Genomic DNA, 14,734 nt, shown 5'->3' on the forward strand with positions numbered 1-14,734 from the left:
ACATCATCTCTTTACTTTTCCAGTTGCATACCTGACTCCCTCCACATACCAGCACAGAAGTGGTTCTAAGTCATTTAAAGGCTTATTGTTTTGCTCTTAAAGTGACTTAAATAAAATTCCCTGAGTTTCAGCTGAGCTGGGATAGCAAGAGAACAAAGAGCATAAATATAGTCTGTATTGTTCTTGAGCACAAATAAAAAAATGTGTATTGTTTTCATGGGATTAGATATTAACCTACCCAACTGATAACAATGCACAGGCATGGTAGTAAAGAACAGATTGTTTGTACATTTTGCAATATACACGAAAAAGGACTTTAAAAAAATGCCAAACAAGTTTGGTAGGCTGCCAAACTCATAAAGCTATCCTTATTGAAACTTATTTCTTTGTTCTCTTTGAAACTTTCAGCATGTTACAGCAAAGCACAGCACAGGAGATAATATTTGCAAAGAAAAAATTTAGATGATAATATGCCATGAAAACTGACTGTGTCTCTGGAATTAGTATCCCTTTCTTCTTTAGACATGAGGATAGTTGATACATGAAGGAGACAAAATGCCTTCCGCAAACCTTGTAAGATTATTTTTATATATTATATCTAAAGTTTTGAACTTTGCAAACTCTCCACTAATTTTCACCAGTCCTGTGAAGGAAGTAATATTCATCAGGCACACGTCTTGCACAACTGCACCACTACAAATGACAACATGGCACTTTATTTTTTTTGTCCTGTACTGACACATTCTAAGATTTACTCTTACCAAAGTCAGTATTGTAGTAATATGACACCAACATTAGGTAAGCTCAGAGTCAAACCATCTCTGTCTAGTGGGCATTTTCCCCCCCACCCCTCCCTGCACAAATAAAATATACAAACATGGTTTTGATAATACCTGCTAGGCTTTTGGGGGCTTTCAAATCCCTGTTTCTAAGGCTTACATTCTGCAAAACATCATAACAAAATGCTCTATTTTCATTCAAATGTGAGTTCTTTGTTGTGCAGTCCATGGGCAATTTTCTCCAGTCTACACTGGAAATACTTACTCACATTGGACACCTACTCCACCTGCAGGAATCCCACCAGCATGAATACAGTATCTGAGAATAATGCTAATTCACACTAACAGAGATCTACCTTAATTGTTGCAGAGCACTTCTGCCTCATGTGCTTAACGGCTACTAAACTGATCAGAAATGCTAATGGGAGAGTTTTCTTACTACTGCGTCACTGCAAATATTGCTGGAATTTGATTTCAAATCTCCACTTGCTTTTGGCCAGATTTTTGTATCCTTGTTGAGGACAGAGACTTAAGTTATAACCCATTTAAATCATAACAATAAAATGATTTACAAATGCTTCCATTTAGAAACCTTTCAGTCTTAAGTAGGTTCACTTCATTGATCAGGAGAATGGAGATGTGAGAACGGCTGCATTGGCTCAGATCAAAGATCTCACAAGTTCACTTTCCTATTTCTTCCAGTGCTCAACAACATATACCTATTGAAGAACAGAGCTAGGGAAATATTAATTATTATTAACACTCTCACATCCTCCAAGTATCAGAATGTTCCTGAGCCACAGGTTGTACTTTGTTTTTTGAAATTTACATTTGATTTTTAAAAATTTTGTTTCAGTAGGAGAACCTGTGAATCAGAGGTTGAGGCATAGTAAAATTTAATTACAGCTGGAGTACAACTGGCAAAAATTAGTCTGTCATACCAGCTGTTTATTATAGAATAATTTTCAATCAAAATTCTCAGCTCAGGAGACAACTTCTGAACTACAATAAAGCAATTTGTCTTATATTCTCTTTTCCTCAAGAAAAGAAGAGAAATGTGTTTTGATTGCCATAGATTGTCTACAAAACTTGCACGTTTTCTCTTGGCTCAGAACAGTTAAGGGAATACAGTAGACAGAAAGGAGCCTGACAGACACACAATCTTTTTTTAATACAATCAGTTCAGCAAAGAATGATTTTGAAAGGTAAGGGCTAGGTCTTATGCTGCATGTTGACGTCAGTTTAAAGAAAGAATCTTGACTTGATTAAGATAAAGAGTTTCAAAAGAGATTTTTATTTAACATCCAGTTGGTATTTGAACTTTCTGGTGTGGGTTGAGATGAACATTCAAGAAAAGAAAATGCGCTGAGCCCTGTCAGAGGCAGAGGGGAAAAAGGAGAGAGGTTGAAGTATGCACCAGCAGGCTCGAGGCAGTAGCAACAACAGTGGCCAGCAGGAGCCCAGGAAAGAGTTTGTGTGGGGCAAGTGATTATTAGGATAGTGGGTTGCAAAGTAAGCATAAATACATGCACAAGAGTTAAAGTATGCAGGAGTGAAGATTTGTACAGGCTTCTCTTCTAGAGAGTGCTTTCCATAGTGATGGCTCTGGAGATCACAGCAGTTTTCTCCCCTGGTCTGTCTGATACCAAGTTATATTATTATATGATTTCACAGAATCACAGAATGGTTTGGGTTGGAGAAGACCTTTAAGGGTCATTTAGTCCAACTCTCTGCAAAAGCAGCAACTTCTTCAACTCATTCAGGTTGCTCAGAGCCCCATCTAACCTGGCCTTGAAAGTTTCCACTGATGAGGCATCCACAACATCCCTGGGAAACCTGTTCCAGTGTTTCACCACCCACACTGTAAAACATTTCTTCCTTATATCTAGTCTGAATCTACTCTTTTTTAGTTTAAAACCATAGTCCCTTGTCCTATTGCAACAGACTCTGCTAAAAAGGTTTTCGCTATCTTTTCTGCCCCCTTTAAGTACTGAAAGGCTGCGATAAGGTTTCCCTGAAGCTGTCTCTTCTCCAGGCTGAACAAGCCCACTGTCTCAGTCTTTCCTCATAATAGGTATTTCATCCCTCCGATCATTTTTGTGGCCCTCCTCTGGACCCACTCCAACAGGTCCATATCCTTCCTGTGCTTAGGGCTTCAGAGCTGGAAGCGGCACTCCAGGTGGGGTCTCAATAGAGTGCAATTGAATGACCTCCCTTGACCTGCTGTCCATACTTCTTGTTATGCAGCCCAAGTATCCCGGAGTCCTTCTCTACAGTGCTGCTTTCAATGTTATGGACAAATTTGGTATGGAAGTACCAAAATATAGCAAGATGGTTTGAGCGACTGCAAACTGAAGAAAAATAATTGCAAAGAAATCTACTGTCAACTAAAACATTTGTGGTTAGTGTAATCAAGCTGGGACTTGTGTTCTAAACTATACCATGGGTATCTTAGCACCTAGCATTGATAACCAATACCTACAGGTCAGCAAAGTGATAAGTACTGCCACCTTGAACCACTGCTGTGATTTAAAGATGCCAGAGTGGCTTCTGCACTTGACTCATGATTCCTGTTCAGAACTGCCCATCATTGAAGAAAAACAGAGAAAATGCCCCTGGTTTTAATTTTCAGTCTGTGAACAAAGAGCCAAAGTGCAAATATGATGAGTACCAAAATGTCAGCACAAAACAACAACTTCTCATAATTCTCTTTTTTTTTTCCTAAATTTCTATTAAAGTCATAAAATCCCCTGGGTGTTTCCTCATTTTTCCCCCCTTCCTTCCTATCCCTACTCTGTAGAGGGTCAAGATGTCAGTACTTACTGTAAAGAAGCTGTGGATGATTTTGAAATTTGCATGCCACTCTCAGCCATCTCAATGGCCAGTTTTATCTCCATCTTTTTGTACAATGACACAAGACTGGATTTGGGCTGGTGTTCTCGAATTAAGATTTTCTTCAAATACTTATTGTCAAACTTTTTAAATCTGCAAAAGAGAAATTAAATAAAAATGTAAAAAATGGAAGTTTATTTTTGTTTCCATGGTACAAGCTGATCTTCATATAAATGTGTACGTTTATAATTCAGCAGTAGCAAATGAATCCAAATTGGAGGCACCTGTGGACTCCTGAAGGCCTGTGAGTGGAGACCTTTAGGTGGACATTTGGCATGGTCTACTGGTCCACAGAGATTGCAAAGCCCACCAGACAAAAGAAAGAAACAAGCTGCAATCAGAGCACAAAAGAGGGCTGGGTGTGTGTTTGCGTGTAACACCGCCGCATTTGTCAGAAAATAATACAGCTAGTCTCCATGCTTTTGTATAAATTTTGTATTTTAGTAGGGCATAACAGCAGCAGCTGCTCTTACAGTAATCCTGGCCTATTCATCCAGACACCAAAAAGACTCTAAATGGTCCAGCAGTTACAGTAGTTTGGGCCCATTATGTTGCTGGCAATTTTGAATCCTGACAATTAGAGTGGAGAAAATATATTTCTTTGCATTCTGAGTAACAGAGAAATTGAATGGACCACAAAAATACCATGTGCTTGCACACTGCAGATTGTAAAATATTGCTAATGTGTGGCACAATTTGAATGTGAATGTGTGCTTTGGAACAGGTATGTTCTTTCAGGCAGATGTTTAGCAGAACAGCAGCAGATCTTCTGATAAGTTTCTTTCAAAAGAAATGGTTTACCACAGCAAGGTAATGTGCTCCACAACGCTAGGAAAAGCACTACAGAGTTTGTACTTTTTTTTGTTAACAAAGGCTAGTTTTTATACAGAGAGGTACACAAATGTTTCCACTGGGATTAGAGGTCTTTATGTTTTTCTGTATAACAGAAAGTCTCCTGGAGTGTCATCACTTAGATAATTAATTCTGGTATAAATATGCTAAATGTCTTTAAAGTTGCCCAGAAAAGTCTATGTTTTTGTTGTTTAATAAAATTTTCTTACATTAAATATCTTCACTTTACAGTGTGTTGTTTGAATCTGCCCCTGAGCTGAAACACTACATTTTTGGCTAGTTTGGACAAAACTATCTTTTCATAGCTATGAAGTAGATAAGATATAAAGGGAAATCACATTTTCTCACTGACAGGTGAAAATCCAGCAATTTCAATGGAATTACTGGTCCTAAAAGGATTTATTTAGCTTATCGGCTGCACAGACAGTGGTGTGGTCTTGATGGGTATCCTAAAGCTATCTCTGTACTGCTAAAGCCAAGAGGATGTTTTAGCTGCTGACTCCAGGTATACATCCTAGATACATCATTATTACCTGTTGTGACAAGAACTGGGTACCAACCAGCTGCCTCTTCCCAGACTCAATTCATGATTTCCATAGAGAGAAATCCAGTCATGGAAGGCGTTGCTGCATGCCCCAGCTGACCCCCAGCTGGATTACTTGGGTCCAATGCTGAAAGGCGAGACAGAGGACTCCAGTACAGAAGTCTAGGCATAACCTAAGTTTTAGTCCACAGCATCATGATACGATGTTTGTGGAAAAGGAAGGTTAGTCTCTGCCCACACCACCTTTCACATGCTGAGGTAGTGGCCTACATGGCCACAGAACTCCCTTAGGCAAAAGGTAAGGTGAATGGCAGCTCAGAATGGCAAGTCCATCTCTTCTGGGCAGTGCCAAATGAGCCACAAAGCTTCACAGTCTCATCCTGCTTATAGAAGACACAACACAGGTCCTTGCACGTCTAAGTGAAGAGCAGAATGAAAGTGTTTGTTTATGCTACTGGATATCTAAATTCAAGCATTCCCTTCAGTACTCTTTTTTAAACATTACTGAGTATCTGCAAGGACCAATTATTATTGAATCTGTATTCACCAACGAGGGATCATATTTGCTGTGGAGGCTTATAGCAAAGTCAGTGAGACATTGACGCTATACATAGCTTCTGTTCTAAATCCAGACCTAAAGGATCACTGTCATGGATCTAAGGTTTATGCCAAAGCTATGTGCACAGGCTGATGCCTGCAGCATGAATTCACGTGGTACGTTTTCCTTTCAGAAGGCTTATTTTCTGCTTGTTTGTGCAGAAGCAATTTAACAGGCAATATACAAGCACTGCACTCCCAAGAGATAATGGTTACTCAGGAGTTCATTTTAAAAAGAGGTATTGCACACATCCCCAATTTTTTTCATGCTATTTTAGCTTTATAGGACACAAGATTGTTTTCCTATTCTGTTTACCTATTGTATTTTACATGATAGATAGGTTCTTATATTATAGTAGTCTGCAATAAGAGAATCTTACTTATCTCTCAGCTGATAATGACTCCAGTGTCCACATATGTCTTCAATACCAGCCTTCAAGTGATCCATCAACTAGAGAAACAAACACGGAAAAATTTTAAGTGGCCATTATGAGAAAATAATGTCACCATAAATATGTAATTGTTGACAGGATTTTGAGATTTTTTTAATTGGGGGTTGCAAGTTAATTTTGAAAGCTTCTGCATTTCTCTAAAAAATCAAGGCAAAGACCCCACTGTGGCAGCTCCAGTGCTTGACTGTAGTGGCAATATTTTGATGGAGGTGACAAGCCTGTCGGTCTACTATCATCTTACCATCACTCATTAATATATAGGCCCAAGTAAAGGCCTGTATTGAATGGAGGATGGTACTGAGGATCTAAATTATCTGGTTTTCTTTGTCTACTGAGACCACAAACTAAATTATTGGTTCTGTCAACCACGTTGTCCTTCTGCCTGTGTAGCCCACACCTTAACTTTTGCCTTGACCAACAAGTCCTCTGAGGATTTTGCAGACTGTCATGAGAGTAGTGAGTTCATCACTGCTAACTACCAGAATTTTCAGTTATCTTATCTGTGTGTTTCCGATATCATAGAAAAAGACAGAAAAAATGGCCAGTTCTAATGCACATATTATTATAAGCAGTGCTTTTACACTAGAAATTTCTTTCAAGGTTAAGTGTAAAGATTGAAATAGTAAGAATTAAATGCACTTCAAATTCAAATCAGTTGAAATTTAATTTTAATTTTAATCTTATGAATGCCTTTGGAAGTGCTTAATTTTAAGGCACAATGTTTCTGTTACTTTAAAGTCTATTTCCTCTTGTAAGTATGAAAGCATGTACTTACATTTTTTATAGTGTTGTCAGTTTAAGCATCTTTCTGTTATTTTTTATACAATGGTAATTTGAGAATTAAAGCAAATGTTTGAAAGGGGAAAAGAATAATTTCAAACTAAATTTGAAGACCAATAGTTCAACTCATTTCAGTTCAATAAAACTTGATTAAAGGCTCATAAGTTGCCAGTGTGTCTAGGACCAGTCATCACATGGCAACAAAGGTATCTGACAAATCTGGCTGGGAAAGATGGCAAGTGCATTTTGTTAACACTGTCTTTATATTTCTATATATATTCTATATATTTCTATATATATTCTATATATTTCTATATATTTCTATATATATTTCATGGTCACAAGTATCAAGATGTAAGGGCCTTGCAACACCATGACAAGTGCGGTACGTTATAATATGACAATCACTATGAATACAAATGAGATTGCTTAGAATTTCCTGCAAATGTTGTTAAAAGCATACAGGGTTTGAATCCACAAATATCACTGCCTCCCTCTGTCTGGCTCTTTTGGAATACCATTTCTCTTCTTTTTAGGCTATCAGCTACTGACATAAAAAAAACCCCAACTTACTCGCACATGAATTTCTTCATTGATGGACTCCTTTTTGTTGGTCTTTTTAACATCTAGATATCTGACCAATGGTCCAATTGTGATTCCCTGCATGTGGAACAATGAGTTGAAAAGTAAGTAATAGGAGACATCTATTACTTGCATGCAGAGCTACGAAAGAGTATTAAATTAACTAAAAATTTTTTAAAAATTATGTACCAGTGGTTTTTTAAAGCAAGATTTTGTTTATGAACTCATTTTAACTGTGTAAAGTAACTGACTCATTGCAAGCCTTCCTCAAAACAGCACTCACTTGAAAGAAAACATTATCTTTGTGAGGGTCTTATGATCTAGAAACCTCTTATTTCAACAATATCAGAATTAATTATTTTGGGGTTTTTTTCACTTAGAAACCATTTTCAGCTGTTCCCAGTTTTTTACTGTAATGCTACAGAATAGTGTCTAAAAAAGGGAAATAGAAAAAAAAAATAGTTTTTTTCTGCAACATTCTGGTGGAATCCAAATGCCTAACCACAAGTGTGTCGTGTCCCATAAGCACCCTAGAGTATCTGAGATACCTGTATGCAAAAATACAGAACATGGGAGGCAATACCTCCAGGAGATCCAATTCTTCCTACTATAGTAGTGTAAGCCAAGTGGAATAACTCAAACGTCTGAAGTAGCCTATTCTTATAAATCTGAATTATTCACTCTATTTTTCTTAGTATTCTTTTACAAATTATTTCAAACTCTCATTTGTTCTCCAATATTAATAAAGAAATTTTGCAAACATTAGAAAGTGCATGTGACATTAATAGAGAAGATTTTGAGCAGAAAGTGTTCTTTTCACTGAATAATTTAAATACATAGGTTATTAATACAGGTTTTCTGAAAAAGTTATTCAATAGTACCTAAAAAGCACTGAAAAGGTAATTACACAGTGCAGTGCTGAATGTGGCTGTAAAACACGATAGTTTATCCTAGTTTAAGAGTAAATCTAATGCAATCTTCATTATGAAGCTTTCAGTAACCTCTATTACACAAAAGCAATCCATTAAGAAATACACTTACTTGGATGAAAACAGTGAAATATATAACTACAAGAGTAGCAGTAATGAACAAGTTTTTTCTTGGGAAGAGATTCACCGGAAGCAAGAATGCAAGAGAGAAGCTGCTGGCTCCTCGAAGGCCACTGTAGGAAATAATGAGTTGGTCTTTGAGGGTAAAGGGATATGTTCGGAACTTGTTACTGATGTAGAAGAGAGCAAATACACCTAGGAAAGACCACAACTATTATTAAGCAAGGAGAAAACGAAAATATTGTAAGCAAAACATTTGGCACAGGTAGCTATTGACAGATCTTTCTTTTTGATTTTCAGTCCTTGTAATTTCTCTTTTACCAACTGCTGAATCTATTTTGTGAGAAATAATCTCCTAGAAAAGACTTTGGCTTATTGTGTCTCTAATTCTCTGTTTATTTCTCGAATTTCATTTTGCTTTGAATGAAAGTTAAAATTAATCAGACACTCTGTAGCTGTGTAAGGATTGAAGCTTTACTCCTAGTCTTCTTCATCTGCAATAAGAAACATATATCGTATGTTTGTATGGAAACTGTTCAGTTACTGAAGTAAAAGCTGACAAATACTGATAATTACTGTTGCTATTTTTACACAGCTGTCACTGGTAAACTAAGTGGATTATTAGAAGTAAGGCCAGTAACAGCATCCTGTTATGTAGGTTGCTGGATACTGCTTTTTTTGGCTACTTATAACTACGCTAGACATCAGCTACCCAGACTGAAACTGCAAATGTGAGGTATCACCCTCAGGCCAACTCTCTTTATTCAAGCTTCAGAGTAAATGATATAATCATTTCAGCAAACAAATTTAGTGGAAAATATTTCATCCTTCCTCTGGAAAGCTCTAGCACTCCCCTTGGTGTCTGAGAGAAGGATGGACATGTCTCAGCAAAATAGTTTTTGTATCAGAAGGGTACTTCTTCTGTCTTGATTGGAAGGATCTTGCAATATAAACTCTGAAAGTGTGCCTTTAAAAACTTAGAGGCTATGCTTGGCCTAGCATTAGGAGGAAAATATTTACTTCTTTTTGCTGTCAACCCACAAGAATCGTATCACCTCTACAGTTGAGTACTCGTGTCATCCCTGTATAATAGGGTTGTTCAGATGCACGTACTTGAACCTTCACTGCTGTTGGTTTTTTCTGCCTTTTCCTCTTTTTTTCCTCTAGTTAAATGCTTCCTCTAGGGCTCCCAGGCTTAAAAGTCAAAGGTCTTGATGTGTGTATGGGCTCTGAGGGTCAAGTCAATATCTTCTTCCTGCTCTGATATTGTTTTTAACTGAGGGATGAGCCACCCAAGAGATTTAATAAATAGCACCTTAATCTCAGATGTTTGATGCCAAAACTTAGCTGGTCTCATATGTTAGTCTTAAAGTACTGTAGGATGTAAAGGGCTTTTGGAGGTCATCTAGTCCAAGTCTTTACTCAAAGCAGAGATAATTGCTCAAAGCTCCAGTCAAGTTTTTAAAACCTTTAAGAACTGAAAGCTGAGCCACTGTTAAAGTATTGGATCACCCTCACGTTAAGAAATGGGTTCTTACTGTCTAATCAGAATTTCCTGTGTTCCACTTTGTGTCTATTGCCTCTTGTCCTATTGATGTGCACCTCTGGGATGTGCACCAATGGTCTGGCTACATCTTCTCTCTCTCTAACAGGATACTTCTAGAAAGCAATAAGGCATCTCCTGTGCAGTATCTTCCTCAGGCTGCATAGATCTAGATCACTCTCAGACTCTCCTCATGTCCAATGCTCCAGCCTCTGAACTGGTTGAGGGCTTCTATTGCACTTGATCCAGAACCTCCATATTCTTCCTATACTGGGGAACCCAGAACTGGAGAGAGCATTCTGCAGACAGCACACAATTCCATCAATGATGAAGAGAAGGGGAGGAACACTTCACTGGATCTCCTGGCTACACACTTGTTAATATTGCCCATGGCACAAGGACAATTCTGGCTTGTGTTCAGCCTGTTGTCTACAAGGCCAGGTCCTTACTGCAGAGTTGCATACTAGATTCCAAGCCTTTACTAGTGCATGGAGTTATTTCAACCCATGTGTAAATCCTTGCATGTGCTTTTCTTGAACTTCTGGAGCTTTCTGTCAGTCCATTTCTCCAGTCTGTCCAGGTCCCTTTGAATAGAAGCCATCCAGAATATTGACTGCTCTCTGCAATTTGGTGTCAGCCACAAACTTACTCAGTTTGCAATCCATTCCATCCTCCAGGTTATTAACAAAAACATTAAAATAATATTAGTCCTTATACTGAGTCCTGAGGGATGTCATTAGCCACCAGCTAGACCAGCATTTTGAGCCCAGCAGTTCAGCCAATTCCCTTCCCACATTATCAATCAATTCAGTTGGACAAAATCTGCTCTTTGGGGTACAAGGTTGTAATTCTGCTGTTTTTTGGCTTGCTTACTCCTCTCAGGATCTTAGCATCCACAGTATCATGGCCACTGCAGTTAAGGGTACCCTCAGTCTTCACATCTTCAGCCATTTCTTCCTTCTTTGTGACATTAAGAAGACAGATTCTCCAGTTGATTTATCAATCAATCATCAGCAACTGGCACTTGCCTTTTGCTCTCAATCCTTTTTTTTGCCATCCCCTTGAGGGCACAGCTGGCCCAAATGAATCACCTGACAGGTCTTGTTCCTCCTCAATACAGTAGCAGATTATGCAGGGCCAATGCCCAGAGCTCAAGCCTGTGCTCCATATGTCAAGGGAATACAGACAAGGGCTGAAAGCGGGAGGAGGTGATGGCAGGTGTCCAATCCAAATTTCTGCTCCATAGGATGCTCCAGAGAAACCCTCTTTGATTATGCCTGAAGGATGCATAGTTAGCCAAGTTAGCCAAGGTGAGTACCTGAATTTCAGTGCTCAGAATATCTCCTCCAAGGCCACTGGATAGAATATTTGGATTTTTCATTTTCTTTAAAAGTATGAATTGCTCTAAAAACCCTACTGAAACTAAAAAAAAAAATGTTACTAAAATGGCCACTCATAAGTTAAAAAATGTCAGAAATAAGGTCACCTGCATAAATGTATTTTTGGCTCTCTCATGTGTGCTACTTCCAAAACACCTTTCATTACAAAAGCATCATTCACTCATATATTTGACTACTTTAAATTTAAGTGACAGATAGCAGTGGCTGATTAGGGTGTGTTCCATAATTCATTACCTCTCAAGGAGTAAATGCATTTGCTTTCTGTTGAGTAGTTGTGACTTAACCTGATGCGGAATAGATTATTCAGGTTCAAAAAAAGGATGGCATAATTCATAGGCAACAGCTCCAAATCAGACCCTTATATAGCACAGACAGGGAGTATAACCGCTCACATCCTTAACAAAGTGATTGTAGATGCTGAGGAAGTAGGAGGTGAACATAGCTGAAAAAGTGGCTAGGCTTGCGAGCTTTGCCTAATTAGCATCCCCTGCAGGCTCTGTTGAAGACACCAGTAAGTCATGATGACCCAGTAAGTCATTCTTGCTTTTCTTATGTCAGCTAGAGTGTTTGGCTGGGTGGTACTAGTAGATGAGGGAGAACATGGCAATGTGTTGCCGATCCAGTCCATGTCCATGTCTGCAGTAAACTGTCTAACAGGCACAAGAGCAGCCGATACAAGCAGTCTGCCAGGGCTACTGCTGCCTCAAGAACACCATCAGCTTCCTTACTCATTTACATTTTTTAACATTACTGTCAACTAATTGGATATTAGGAGAAGATAAGAAATTGTGGTCCTTAGCTTGTGTGACATCATCTACACACTCCCCTGCCCAGTCTGGAAGAATTCCAGTCTTGCAGATTAGGGAGTATACGAGACCTTTGCAGGAATGGGGAGATACTGTGTGTAGAAATGGAGTAATTTCAAATAGGCACTCTTTTCTAGCAGTTTAAAATTTCAGAGTTGACTTGTGAGGAGCAGTACCATAGTGATTGGCCTAGATGTGGTATAAGGAATGAAGCAGAGTCTCCGCTTGGTTATCCATCAGTGCTAATTTTCAACTTCCCTCTTTTTCAGTGCCTCCGGCACTCCTGGCCCAGGACCTGTAGTGTTATAGAACCAGAAGTGTGTTGACATACATTATCTAATTATTAAGTTAAGTACAGTGTGCAGTGAAATCATTAAGCCCACTTACCCAAGGTCATATAGTTAACTAAGATATCAGCATCTATATAGGCATAATCATGTTATATTTTGATTTTGCTTAAAATATTCCATTCTCACCTAAGGATAAAGTCTGTGCTTAGAGAGTGGCGTTCAGGTTTGGGGGGGGGTTTCCCCTTTTTCTACACATGTAGATTTTTGAAATTAACTTGTCAGTAACATAACCCTAGTAAATTCATTGTGAAACCAGTGATACCAGTCTGCACAGACTTTTCTTTTAACATACATTTGCACTGAAAGGTTTCTCTCAGAGATGGAGAGCAGGTTGCCCCCAGAAGCTGACTTACTCAGTGTCCGCCAAATGAGGCAGAAGAGAAGAGTGAAGCAAATGAAGGCCCAGTTCCACTCGTGGTTTTTCCCCACTGTAGACACTCCCATGAACATGAAAATCAGGGTCTCACTGACGCTGCTCAGCATCTTCATGAAATATTTTATTGTGGTATAGGAATTCTGGGAAACATTCTCCTCCACATATTTTTTCATTGTCACTGCACATGCTGTCATTCTGTACAAAGCAAAACATAAGAGATCAGCCATAACTTCTTTTCAGTTAAGAAAGACCTCAACCTTCATTCCTCGAACTCTCCTTCACCAGCCTCTGACCTTCCTAACATGAGGAAATGTTTCATTTTTTCAATAACATTAGCTATTTCGTTTGATAGAAGGGCATCTTCATTTAGTTTTATAAATCCATTTTGCGTACAGGAAAAAGGAAGCAAACCAGTCAGCCTTCCTGACAAGGAAGTGAGGGTATCCTGTTCTAGTTCAAAGTCCGTTTTATCCTGAATGCCTAGCACACACCCACCAAGCACCAAATATTTGAGTCTCAAACAAGGGGCAAATCAATTTTGTACCAGCCTAAGGGTGGATTGGTTAGAGGGACATAACCTGCCTCTTAGTGATCTTCTCCTTTGAAGTGGTGGGAGAACATGGTGGTAATTGCATGCTGGGGCCAAGGCTCCCAGCACCTTCCCGTCCCCCCCGTCTGTGAAATCAGCAGAGTCAGAGTGAGCTTCAGTGACTCTCCATTGCACTGTAGCTCATTGTTGTACAGCAGTAGCAAACTGAGTTATCCTACAGACGTCTCCTTCTCTCCTTTTATTTGCCATAGGTGTGGGGAATGTACCTAAGGAAGCAAAGGGAAGTTTTCCACCTCTTAGCTGTTGATGCAAACTAGATCCTGCACCAGCAGCCACCCAGCACAGACGCTGGTAGCAAACACATAGAGAAGTAGTCTTCAAGAAACCTTACTGAGGGGGGGTTCAGCTTCCCCTCCTTCATTTTCCACAGTTGTAGATGAATAGATAGATTGAATACTGTGTTAGTAATATATGCCATCATCTATCTATTTTTTCCTGATATTATTTTAATCTTTGGGGGCTTCTTGTGATGATATGTTTCCAAAGTTGGAAATTCAGAGAACTCTGACTGTTCATTAAATAACCCTTCATCTAGTTTCTGCTCATTGAATTTCCACTGAAGAAATCTCAAGGGTATTCCAGTGGAGCTGAGACATTTAGCAGGTCCAAGGACACTCTAAGACAAGGCCATTAGGTATTAATGTTTAATACTGTTGACTTTCAGAGACACACGCATAATAGACTTTCATGATCCAAGTGAAAAATGAATGAATTCCTCAATAATTCAGAAGAGTTCCCATCCCTAAAACAAGCAATAATTTCCTTAATGAAGCAGTAAGAATAATAAATCTCAATTATATTAACATTCTTTTATTGCTAATAATTTCAGCACTCTACTGAAAATAAGAAGCAAAAGAAAAAAGCTATAGAATCTAGTGTAATGAATTGGCAGGGAAGCATTATTTTCGATAGTGCAGGTAGGAACTGATCTGCATGGTATCAGTGCTCACTGTGGAGTATGTCTAACCCTGCTCAACTAATGTTGCCAGTCACATTAATCAGAGCAAATGTGTTAGATGTGTAAAACATAGTACAAGATTTGTCATCTTTGTCATTGATCAGAAATATATATGTATGCTGCATAAGTACTTATTTAATATGTTTAAATATTCAGATATTGTT

The 14,734-nt window shown here is 38.6% G+C and overlaps 1 protein-coding gene across 1 annotated transcript in view; it reads right to left on the reverse strand.

Annotated features, from left to right (window-relative positions):
- Positions 1-14,734, reverse strand: part of SLC9A4 (solute carrier family 9 member A4) — a 31,020-nt gene that overhangs the window by 5,626 nt on the left and 10,660 nt on the right. Inside the window, exons 4-8 of the mRNA XM_054076705.1 lie at positions 12,980-13,197; positions 8,520-8,722; positions 7,470-7,556; positions 6,045-6,115; positions 3,603-3,764 (exon numbers count right to left, since the gene is read on the reverse strand). Coding sequence (XP_053932680.1) covers positions 3,603-3,764; positions 6,045-6,115; positions 7,470-7,556; positions 8,520-8,722; positions 12,980-13,197 — 741 coding nt within the window. The remainder of the gene's footprint in view (positions 1-3,602; positions 3,765-6,044; positions 6,116-7,469; positions 7,557-8,519; positions 8,723-12,979; positions 13,198-14,734) is intronic.

This window comes from Cuculus canorus, chromosome 1 (assembly GCF_017976375.1).
Source record: "Cuculus canorus isolate bCucCan1 chromosome 1, bCucCan1.pri, whole genome shotgun sequence".
Taxonomy (NCBI): Eukaryota; Metazoa; Chordata; class Aves; order Cuculiformes; family Cuculidae; genus Cuculus; species Cuculus canorus.